The 12,154-nt window shown below is 46.5% G+C and overlaps 1 protein-coding gene across 2 annotated transcripts in view; it reads right to left on the bottom strand.

The window, feature by feature from the left end:
- Positions 1-2,006: 2,006 nt before the first annotated feature.
- LOC102985531 (SLAM family member 9-like) overlaps positions 2,007-12,154 on the bottom strand; it is a 15,548-nt gene continuing 5,400 nt past the window's right edge. Inside the window, exons 3-7 of one of the 2 annotated variants that reach the window (XM_028488751.2) lie at positions 10,800-11,096; positions 8,902-9,036; positions 8,608-8,699; positions 8,221-8,325; positions 2,007-6,425 (exon numbers count right to left, since the gene is read on the bottom strand). In XM_028488751.2, the coding sequence (XP_028344552.1) occupies positions 8,230-8,325; positions 8,608-8,699; positions 8,902-9,036; positions 10,800-11,096 (620 nt within the window). In that variant the 3' untranslated portion in view covers positions 2,007-6,425; positions 8,221-8,229. Of the gene's footprint in view, positions 8,326-8,607; positions 8,700-8,901; positions 9,037-10,799; positions 11,097-12,154 lie in introns of both variants that reach the window. The other variant, XM_007110311.4, reaches the window with a different exon arrangement.

Raw genomic sequence — 12,154 nt, 5'->3', positions numbered from 1 at the left:
ACCCATGGGAAGTATTTGCCCGAGAAGTTTCATTACACACTCTGAGTGCTATGGAGATTGTGAAGGTTCTGATAATGCATGTGGAGGGCAAGCAGGTGTGATTTCAGCCGTGTGTGGTGACATTTGGGGGTACGGGTAGTGAAGAGAGTTGATAGACTGGCTGCCTTCCCTTCTCTAAAACTGAGATTCAGTATCACTTTCTCATTATATAATTTTGCAAACTATTTCACATCTCTAGGCCTCAGTTTCTTTGGCTGTGAAATGCCCTGCCTTCCGTGCTGACTGCTCAGAAACTACACGACAGTGGGTGAGTAACATGCTCTACAAATACAATAATAAGATTTTATTTCCTCCTGCCCCAGAGCCTGTGCCCCTTTCCTAGATCCTGGCCGACTAACTATCCATCACACCAGGATGGTGCAATGTCACCCTGGAGTGCAGGGCCACAGAGGACCTGAAGGTGACTTGGGTAAGCAAGGGCCTCCCCAGGGAGATGGAACAGAGGAACACTGGGACCAAGCTCTGAGCCTGCCCCTAAGCCAGCCCAACTCCAGCCTCACCTGTGTGGTCAACAACCCTGTGGACCAGAAATACTACCACCATAGACCTTGGGGAACTCTCTTGGGATTAAGAGCATGCCTGGCAAAGTGAGTGTGCCCACCTCTGCAGACACTCATTTCCCAGGAGATTGGGGGTATGGTAGGTCGGTGCTCACATTGTCAAGAAGTATGATTCCAACCTCCCCACCCCTTGGGACAGTACCAGATGAGATGGGAATCAGAGATAATAAAGGTTGGCATATGACCCAGGAAATTATGGGAGGAGATAGAACAGCTGTACCAGGCACTGATGTTTATCTCTGCTCTGCTCTAAATCCCACTTGAAGGGCCACTGAGTAGACAAGGAATCATATTTGTAATAAGCAAACAAGGAGAGGCAGGTTTTGACTCATGATATTAGAGGAGAGTTTTCTATAGTCAGTCACCCAAAACTGGAATGGATGCTTTGGGGCACAGTGACCTCATGTCACTGGTGGAGTGTAACTACAGGTAAAATCACTTGGTGGGTAGTTATAAAGCTCAGAATGGGGTCAGACTCCATAGTGAGTTTTCTTCCAACATGGACATTCTTAGATTCTAGGAAAACTTCTTGGCAAAATCAGATTATTTTGAGCCCCAAAGTCCAAGTTTCTCCAGAACAATCAGCTGGAGTAGAGTGCCTTGTGTTGAGCTGGTACACCACAGGGAGCGTGGCCAGTCCAGGATCCATCACCCCGAAGCTTCTCATGCCCTGCTCTGTTTCTGACCCAACAGAGACTACAACTCTATTCTTATTTCCATTACGGTGGATGATGCTGGCAAAAGCTCTTCTGTTCCTCAGCCTCCTTGGGAAGCTGGAAATGGAGCTCACCAAGGAAAATCTCCAGCAGAAGAAGGGAAATTACAAGTGTCCAAGCAGCCTGGACAACTAAGTTGGGACTTTATTTCCTTTTTCATGCTTTGTCAAGTTTTCTGAATCATAAATGAATGCTTTCTATCTTCTGCCAAGTTAAAAAAAAATTTGCTAGCACAAAAATTATCTATTCTTTAAAGATGTGAGGAATTCACATTAGGCTTTGTGAATAGGCTTTGCCTCTTATGTCATCAAAGGAGAAAATACTTATGTAAGTTTTATAGTATTTTCTATGTTCATTTTTTGAGGTTTATACACACATGTAGATCAATTTATCAAATCATATTTTTCTAGAAATTGTCCATTTAATAAAGATTTAAAATTGAATAGACATTAATTATGCACTACATTCTCTTAAGAGTTTTTCTTGTTATTATTGTTGTTTGGCTGCTTTAAATATGAGAGGATCTTGCTGAAAGGGTAAGTGATAAATTAGGTGATGTTTCCAGCCCTGAGAGCCACAGAATTCCATTAACCAGTTTATAGCTTTTCTCTTTTAGTCTATTTGCAAAAGCTATTTTGTGGCTCACCTGGTGGCAGGTGGTGTATTGAGGGAGTGTCTTCACCCTCCACATCCTCTACTACAATTTGGAAATGAGAGAAATAAGGGTAGATGTTTTGGAGGGATTTTTTTTTTTTTTACTTTTGGGGATTAAATAAAACACTATATATCTGGATCACAGGAGAGATATAGTAATTCCAGTTGAGATCAAGGCAAGTCTTAATCTCACATATGCACGTGACCAAAGAAAGAATGTCAATCAGAAGGATGGTTAATAAGAAATGGGGCATAAAGAGAGATGAGTGACAGAGGCAAATGAAGTGCTCCATCAGGCTGGCAGGAGAATCCCATGCCCTGGGCAGGTAAGTCCTACCATGGAGATGGAGAGCTCAGATGAGAAGGCCACTGGGATCCACGCTGGCAGCAACTGCTTACCTGCCCGGACTCAGAGCTCCCCACGTAGTCCAGTGGTAACTCGGCTTCCAATGTGGCCTGTCTTTGGGAAGAGGATGCCCTGGTCAAGCTAACAGGGATATCTAGCCCAGTTAGCAAGTATACTTCTCATTGTAAATTAATAAATAAGCATTCCGGTTTTGTTTACCAGTGTCTTTTAACATTTATTATCAAGATTTTGCATCCCCAAGGCAAAAGGGCAATGGATGAAATGGAGATTCTGGGTTTTGGCTAAGAATCTACATGTCAGACTCTGAACACATGGTGAACACATCAAAGTACAGTTGACCCTTGAACCAGATGAGTTTGAACTGCGCAGGTCCACATATATGCTGATTTTCTTCAATAAACGTGTACAACAGTACTGCATGATCCATGGATGCTTGAACCCGTGGATGTGGAACTATGAATACAGGGGGTTGATTGTAAAGTTATATGTGACTTTTTGACTGCTCAGGGGGTGGGAGCCCCCTACGTTGTTCAAGAGTCAACTGTAATGCCAAACTGTAGGGCTTTGTCAATCACTCATTCCTTCACTCAACCAACATTTAGTGGCCTACATACTAGCACACACTGAGAAACATCTTGGAAGACAAACTCACAGACTTTCTTTGCCATGTACATTCCCATTTGAATTTTATGAAGAGTTCATGTGGGCCCAAGGTTTCAGTTCTCAAGCCTGATCATGAATCAGAATCAACAATTGAGTTTTTAAAAAATATAGATGGTGCCCAGTTTCAGGATAGAGTCCAAGTATCTGTTCCTGAAAGCTCTCCAGTTGATCTAATGAACAGCCCAGATTGTAAGCTGTTCACGGGGAGTGTCCATTTGGATCAATCAGACCACTTTGCCTGTACTATATAGACAGATCTAGACATATTTGGGGTTATTTCAATAAAGATCCTGAAGGCATCAATCAAAACAAAAGAAAGTGAAAATAAGCATAAGTACGTTAACTGGTTTAGATGATAAACATCCTGTTGGTGTATATGTGGCTTTATCTATCTGAAGCACAGCTCTGATCATGTAACTGTCCTGCTAAAAATTTTTAATAGGTAATTTTTTTGATTAGTGTTATAAAGAAGCTGATGATACAGAAAAAGAGACAGACTGCAGAAGATAACCACTGTTAACTTCTTAACCTACTAGCTTTTAGACTATTTTATGCCCACATAAACATATTTATATATATTTACAATATAGGATAACACTATGCATGTTCCATAACTCATTTAATATTTCATGGGCAACTTTCCATTCAAATATATAAAGATGTAATTTGTAACTTATTCTCCTTATTACATAAATAGTATTCCCTCATGTGGAGAGAGTATACTTTATTTAACTGGTATACAGTGGTCAAGAGCTTTAGAATCCAACTCCAAGATTTCAATTCCAGCTCTGCCACCTATAGTTATGTGACCTTGAGTAAGTTCATTAATTTATCAGTGTTGCAGTTTCCTGGGAATAATAATGGTATTTGCATAATAGGACTGCAGTTTATACTTTGAGGCCTCAATACCCACCTGTCTTTAAACTACATCCCAGAATAAATGTACCCTGTCACACAGCCTTGTGAAAGTTCTATGGAGAAAAATAGACCGTGGAGGAGGGAGGAGAGCACCAGGAAGGGTTTGCAGTTTTATATAGGGAGGTCAGGGTAGGTCTTACTGAAGAGTTAACATCTGTACAGAGACCTGAAGGAGGTGAGGAGATGAGACATGTGGATACCTAGAGGGAGAGAATTCTAGAGAGCAAAGGCCTTGTGGAAGGAGCATGCATGTAGTATTGAAGGAATGGCAAGGAGCCCAGTGTCCTAGAGTGGATTAGGAAGGAGGGGAGCATGGGAGATGAGGTCAGCTGATACAGGGCCTTCCAGATAAAGTGGGTCCATGGGGTAGTTCTGAGCTAACGAGTAATGTGATGCAACTTAGGTTCTGAAAAGATAAATCTGGGTGATATTATGAAAATAGACATTAAAGGATTAAAGACAAAAGTAGGAGACTCAGAGGCTACTGCAGTATTCCAGGTGAGAAATGATGACCCTACTGGACTAGGGAGGTGGTGAGAGGTGTTTTATTATAAATATAATTTTTTCATATAGGTATATGAAAATAAATATTTGAATATATATAGAATGAAAAGATATCAGTATTTTCTAATAGAGATAGAGGGTGGGGTGTGAGAAAAAGAATGAAGTCAAGGATGACACCAAGGTTTTGTGGCCAGAAAAAATGGAAAGATTGAGGTGACATTTGGAGGGATCAGAAATTGTATAGGAAGCGTGTTTGGGGAGTTTGAATTTAGACATGTCAAGATGGAGATGCTTGTTATACACGCAAGTGGAGATGTCAAGTAAACAGTTGGATATTTACAATGTGGGGTCCAGGGGAGGGATCATATCTTTAAGTCCCTTTTGCCACATAAGGTCATGTAGTCATGGGATTACTGCATGGCCATAACATCAAAAAGAAATGAGTGTAGACAGTGAGGAGACATAGTCTGGGTGGTCTGGGTATGAACCCTGGGTTATTCCAAAATTTAGAAGTTGGAGATATCGGAAAGATACTGATAAAGGAAACTAAGGAGCAAGCACCCATTAGAAGGAAAATAATGTGAATAGTGAATGCAAAGTGAAAACAGTGTTTCCAGAAAATATAGGTCCATTGCAGCTGAGAAGTTATGGGAAATGAGGATTGAGAATTGACCACTGGATTTAACAACATGAAGTTCCCTGGTGACTGGACAAAAGTAGACTCAACGGAGAGGTAGGGGCAATGGATGACAAGAGACAATTCGAGAGAGAAAGAAATTTCTTCAAATAAAGTATACACATGGTCAATATGCTCATGAAAACATGTTCAACATGGATCATTTGAGACATGCAATTCATAACCACAATGAGATACCACTTCACCAGCACTAGGATGGCTACAATAAAAAAATAAGAGTTGGAAATGATGTGGAGAAATTCTCATACATTGCTGGTGGAGATGTAAAAATGGTGCAGCTGCAGGTGTAAGATGGGAATGAAAGAATTAGAGGAGAATGGAGTACAAGAAACTTTATGAAGAATAACCCAATGGAAGATGGTAACTGGTTGGATGTCTGGGATGACAGAGAGAAAGGAGTCACAGTGTGTGAAATTATTATCCCCTGATATGCCTACATCACTTACACTTGGGAGAACTTCTGTAGGGTACTTAACATCTCTGGATTTTAATTTTCCATTTGTACATTGAGGATTTCTGCCTCACGTAATTGTTGAATGAAGTTATGAATAATAATGGAAAAGGAAGTTGGCTTGAGAATAGGGATGTTGAAATCCACAATACACATTGAATGAGAGGAAGTAACTCCCACAAGACCCAAGAGGAAGAAGCATCTCTGCTTTGAATGTCTCATCTGAGCCAGAGGGCAGGGTCTCTCATTCCATGTCTCCCACCCACATCTCCTACCCCACTGTCCACTTAAGGGACAATTCCTCTTTCAACCACCAACTGCTCCATCCATCATCAGGATGAACTCATTCCAAGTTGGGGCACCTGAGTCAGAAGACCAGGATCCTTGGAAGAGGAACAAATGGAGGATATTCTCCTCTGAATACTTCAGGATTACAATGTCTTCAGTGACCATGTGGCAAAGGATAAGCTATGAATGCTGGAATTGTCCAGTGTTGGATTTAAGGCTTTGCTCTGCCACCAACTATTTTGGAACATTGGTTACTTGTCCTGCAAAATGGGGATAGTAATACCTACCCTAGAGAGTTCTTGTAAGAATAAGAAGAAATGATATTTATAAAATGCCTGGGACAAAACCTGGTTCACGATAGGCTTGGAAAGTCAAGTTCCCTTCCTCTTTCATTTTTTTTCTCGTCTGCTTTGGGGGGGGAGGGGTCAATGGGTGGTCACATCTTACACTGCTTCTGGACTGATGGGCACTGATACCCAGCCATGACCGGTCACCTGGGATGCCAGTGAGAGATGTCATCTTTTTCCTTCTCAGCCTTCTGTTCAGCCTGAGCAGAAAGAGGTTAGAAAGAGCCTTATTATGGAAACTCTGCTCCTCTCTTATTCATGCACCATCTAGCAGGATCCTAGCATAACGCTCAAGCCTTTAGCTCAGAACTTGGCTTTCTGAGGTCAGAAGTGAAGCAGCTGAGGTTGCTGAGCTGGGAGGGGAACCAAGAGACCCAGGAATCTAGGCCAGCAGACAAAGGACCACAGATCATAGTATCAGAGTGAGTCCATCGCCGATTCAAGAGCTGGGACTCAAGGCAGAAGGCAGCGGCTTTGAGGAGGTGAGGACCCCCAGGGAGAGGAGAAGCTTCCACACAATACAGTGCAGGCTCCATTAGGTCCTCAGGCAACGTGAAGCTGGATGTGGGTTGGGGAAACCGGGCAGTGTCATTGGAGTTCATCATGTCCTCTCTGCTTCCTTGAGGAGTCACTACCAGAAAGACCTTCAGCAGCCTCTGTGCTCTGGGTCTTGTCTGCTGAGTCTCCGTGGAAGTTGGGAGTAAGAGTAGCTCAGACCCTTCACAGAGAGAGGTGCTTGTCTCCTTGGCACTGGCCTCCTAAAGCCCCAGCGCTCTCCTGAGGGAGCCCCAGGTGAGGCTAGCAGGGAAGACTCATGACCAACCCAAAGCAAACCTGTGGCAGGGGCCTTGATTATGTCCAAGTTGTTTGAAAAGGACAGATGTGGGAGAGACTATTTTCAAACCTATGGGAACATGTAGAACACGTGACTTGGAAGGGGGTTTTGGGTTGGAATGGTAGGATTCCAACAGGCAGGGATGGGAGGAAGGGATAGGGAAAGGGAGCCATCATTTCAGGCAGAGGGTTGTGAGTCAGCAAAGAGGAGGCTGACCTAGGATCTGAGGCCAGCAGGGCTGTGGGGCACTGAGGGGCAGTAGAAGAGGAAGGAGAGGGTTGGCTCAGACCTTCCTACAAGCCTCACCCCTCACCCCTCATAGCAGCCTCATCAAGGGGAGGTAGGAGCAGCGTACTGCACTTCCATTCTAATGACCAAGTACCCCTGCCCCAGACAAGGAAGGGCTGAGGCTGCTTTCCTAAGAACACAAGTCCCGACTTGGGTCCCTCTCTGAGAAACAGAAGTCTTGGAAGGCCCAGAAACAGTACAAATTCCTTTTCCCACTCCACAAGAGGTGGATTTGAGGTCTACGAGCTGAAGATGAGGTTAGTACTAGTGGTCAGGGAAAAGGGCTGTGGCCCAATGTATAATATACACTGGATACTCCCCCAACATACACACAGACACACACACAAACACACCGCTTGATACAAACCTTTTGCCCTATACAGGGTGCAAAGAAAGCCTCAGGCCAGCCCTTTGTGGGATCCCACCTACCCATGTTGCCTCCACGGACCCCCAACTCAGCTTCCAGCATCAAGGTCCTAACCCCCTCCTCTGCGGCGTTCAATATCTTCTACACCGTCCCCACTCCTGGTCTGTGTTCTCAGAAAGACACACACCAGCCACACAGCAGAGGCTGTGGGGATTATCAGGTGCAGGAAGGTTGTCTTTGGGGAGCTTGAGGAGGAGAGTGGTCAGAAGCTGAGTCAATGATGGAAAAAGAGCACTCATCCTGCAGGGTGAGGATCCTGAGTGGGAAGGCAGCTTGGAGAGGTGACAGAGATATGACAAGGCCATGTGTGCCCAGCGAGTTGAGGGCAGGAGGGTCAGAGTAACGCAGACCAGGGCAGTTGGAGCTGGACCAGAGCTGAGAGACACAGGTGTCTGCAGGGATCAAGCTCCGAGTGGAGGTGTCCTAGGAGTTCCAGTTCTCCTACCTCCTCCAATTAAATTATCTTCAGGGCTTCACTTTCTGGCTTATGGACCTCACTGTAGACAGTATTAACAGGCTCCTTTTCTTCTAAATGTTGTTCACCAATACCCTAGGAATGCAAGACAGAGAGCTCCTAGAACAGCTGAGAGAGGCCCCAGAGGGACCCACATGGAACCAATACTGCTGACATGAGCTGCACGTGAATTCCCCCAAAACGCCCAGCACTGCACTGGCCCCAGTGATAAATGTTCTCAGTAAATACCACTGACCACCTGGAAAGAGTTAAAGAGACAGCGGGGCCAGGAAAGGCAGATGACTGGGTTGACAGGCCCAGACCCAGGTGAGGACGGACCCAGGAGAGCCCAGGCTGGGCACAGCTCCCAGCACTCACCTTGTGTGTGCCCTTTCGAGACTCCTGCTGGCTCAGCTCTGCATACTGGATGCCACTATCATTGTCCCTGTGGTCCTCCTGCAATTCTGTACCTGAGTCATACACAGAGCGGAGCTTGAACCTGGGCCTTGAAAACCTGTACGCTCCCCCACTGTTATGAACCCCAAGGTCAAGTCCATACCCACCATTCCCTCTGCAGAGAGATTCCTTGAGCAGCAAAATGCAGAAGGAAAGGAGCCAAGGGTCCAGTGGGGGAGGGGAGGTATCAGGGCAGGAGGGAGAAGTGCAACCTGCCTCTTCCAGTCTCCATTTTCTTCTTCTTCTCACGTGTCTTCCAAAGGTACAGTCCTCCTCCAAGGATCAACAGCACAGCCACGACAGCCCCTAGGATGCCTGGCAGGGAGTCAGCACTGACCTGTCCTTGTGAATCTGTTTCCCTCACACAGAGAGAATGAAGAATGTTAAGGAAAGACAGAACCTAAAATACCCATTGCCAAGGGGAGATAGAGAGAGAGCAGGTGGAGAGGTCTGAAGGGTCCAGGTTCAGAAGCTGAAGAGGGAGGAGCATGTCAGGTTCATCCATTCAACCAGGTCCTGAGCTCCTGCTTGGTGCCAGGGGTACTGCGATGAACAAGATGGGGTCACCCAGGGGGGAAGACTGAGAAAATACCAAAGTCTGCCAGCCAGAGGGACTGCAGTGCAATAGAGGTTTACACCTTGTACACATGTCTTCAGGGAGGGCCTCCCAGAGGAGGTGATGCGTAAACTGAGTCTTGAGGGAGGAATAGGAGTTAACTAGATATTCAGCGTGGGCACAGAATTCCAGGAAGGAGGAGCACCACATTTGAGAAATGACTGTGTCAAATCACCAGCCCTGGGAGCTGCCATCATCCCACTGCAGCAGGCAGGAGAGGGACAGGAGGGACAGGGCAGGGAGGGGCCAGGTGTGGAGGATCAGAGGGAGGAAGAGTCTCTTTCCAGAGGGTTTTGTGGGTCATGCTGAGCATTGAACTTTATCTGAGACTCCAGGATGGGGCTGAGGGGAGGGTAACGTGGGATTTTAAGTGATGCTGACACATCAGTTCCTCCCAGCAGCTCATGGGGGATGGGTTAGAGGGGCAAGAGGACACTCAGGATACCAGCTCATTCATTCATTCAATGAAATCCTGAACTGTGGGCAAACAGTGCCAGGAGCTTTGCTTGGTGTATGAATTCAAAGGATAACAAGACATGGCCTCTGCCCTCAAGGTGTTCCAGGCTACGGAGGAGACAAACCCATAAAGAGCATGGCTATTTAGTGTGGGGTGGCTACGGACTGCTCCTTAAAGGGGATGATGCTTGAGGGCAGGACAGTTATAGCACCTGCAGGGCCCTGTGCCACATGAGATTGAGACACCTTTGTTCAGACTTTATTAATATCAGAACTATTACCAAGCTCAGGATCCTGAGTTACTGTGCTGGTCACGTGCCCATGACCTGAGGGAAATCCTTGAACAGGAATAAGCAAGGAAGTGAGGGACTCTTGACTTGGGAAGGCTGATGGTAGAGGAAACAGCATTTCCAGAGGCTCAGAAGCTTATAATAGCAGAACACATTCAGGAGCTCCAAGCAAACAGTTCCGTGTGAAGTGCATGAGGTGAGAAACTATGGATAATGGATGAGGTGGGGGAAGTACTGGAAAGTTATTGTCCTGGACCAGCTCTGACACTGCACTACAGCAGCTGGGAAGGAGGGAGATGCCCAGCAGGCAGCAAGCAGGCGGGCAGGCAGGCAGGCAGGCGCAGGCAGGAGGGAGCATGGGTCAGGGGAGGTGTGGGCCCTTAGGGAAATACATCTCTAGGGAACACCTCTTCGGGCTGCAGCCCTAGTTCTCCTCACCTCCCCCATCCCACCCCTGCTTTCCCTCCAGGGCCAGCTGGGACTGAGAGCTGCTCATCTGGAGCTGGGTGGACCAGATTTGCATCAAAAACAAATCCCTTGTTTCTTAGGGGGAAAAAAAGAGGGGGTGGAGAGGCGGGCATGGATGTGACAATTAAAAGCAGAGATGAGTTTGCTGTACCTCCCAGACTCCTGTATGGAGTGACCCGATGGAAGGTGATGCTCATAACATAGTGGGGAGAAAAGCCCAGAACCCTCATCCCAGGGCACCTGAGCTCTGAGAGTGCCCCTCCCCTCTGTCAGGTTGTACTCACCATGGACACAGAATTCCCCAAGGTCTACGGTGGCAGTTTTCTGGTCCACCTGGTTGCTGACCACACAGGTGAAGCTGGCACTGCGCTGCCTCAGGGGCAGGTTCACAGGCAGGGTCCAGGAGTTGGGGGCTGGTCCCAGTGTCATGCTCTGTTCCAGCTCCCTGGGGAGGCCCTTGCTCTGCCAGGTCACCTTCAGATCCTCTGTGGCCCCTGAGGCTCTGCACTCCAGGGTGACATTGCACCAGCCTGGTGTGATGGACGGTAACTTGAACAGGATCTGGGGAAGGGGCACCGGCTCTAGGGTAAGAGGGACAAAAGAATGGAGCCTCACATGAGTGGAGAACAATACAGTCTGTACATTCTCATCCATTATCTCATTGAAACCCTGGCATCCTCCCTTTAATGATGGTGAATGCATTTTTACAAGTAAAACACAATTTGCCCAATACTTAATACATAGCAAGTGACAATAAAGAAGGGAGCCACTGACTTAAGCCCTATGTTATTTCACTAGATTGAGCAAGCCTTAAAAATCTCCAACAAGAAAATTAAACCTGGATCCCACCTACCCAAGGCCCATTATTTCTAAGAAAATGGGGTTTCCTCTGGAAGGGGAAGAAGTCTGGGACAGAAAGGCTAGTCCCAGATCAGGACTTGCCCTCTCCTGCTCAGATAATGCCTGGGTTTGCATAGCCCCTAGAGAAGGAGGACATCTGGCCACAGCACTGGGAGCCCAGAGAAAGGACCTGTGCTCCCAATAGTGGAGACATTTGCGGGAGATGCGGTGGTAGCAACTAGGAATGATGAGTCTGAGTCTGGTTAGAATATGCCGCTGAACTTGAGAAGTGACATATTGATAACTTGGTCTTAGAAATCACATGGGGACCTAAAGCTGTAACAGCCACTCTCTCACAGCAGGTATTTTCCTATGCAGACAGGGACTTTAGGGAAAGAAAGTGTTGGCTAAGTGAGGTTCTTTGGAAGTGTTGCAGTATAACCTTTCTCCTACATCTATTGAGGCTTCTAGAGCTGGATTTGTGGAGTCTGTGAGTGAGGCTGGCCTTGGGCTGGTGCTGAGTAAAAGGAGACGAGGCCCTAACTACGAGGGTTTATGAATTGTGGTAGGTGAATAATGGACCCCAAATACGTCCATGTCGATCCTCAGAACCTGTGAATATGTTAGGTTACATGGCAAAGTGGAATTAAGGTAACAGGTAGAATTAAGGTTGCTAATCAGTTGACTTTAAAATAAGGAGATCGGGACTTCCCTGGTGGCGCAGTGGTTAAGAATCCGCCTGATGATGCAGGGGACGCGGGTTCGTGCCCCGGTCCGGGAAGATCCCACATGCCGCGGA

This window comes from Physeter macrocephalus, chromosome 4, assembly GCF_002837175.3.
Source record: "Physeter macrocephalus isolate SW-GA chromosome 4, ASM283717v5, whole genome shotgun sequence".
Taxonomy (NCBI): domain Eukaryota; kingdom Metazoa; phylum Chordata; class Mammalia; order Artiodactyla; family Physeteridae; genus Physeter; species Physeter macrocephalus.
Note: the sequence above shows the minus strand (reverse complement) of the source record. Positions and strands in the feature narration are given on the sequence as shown.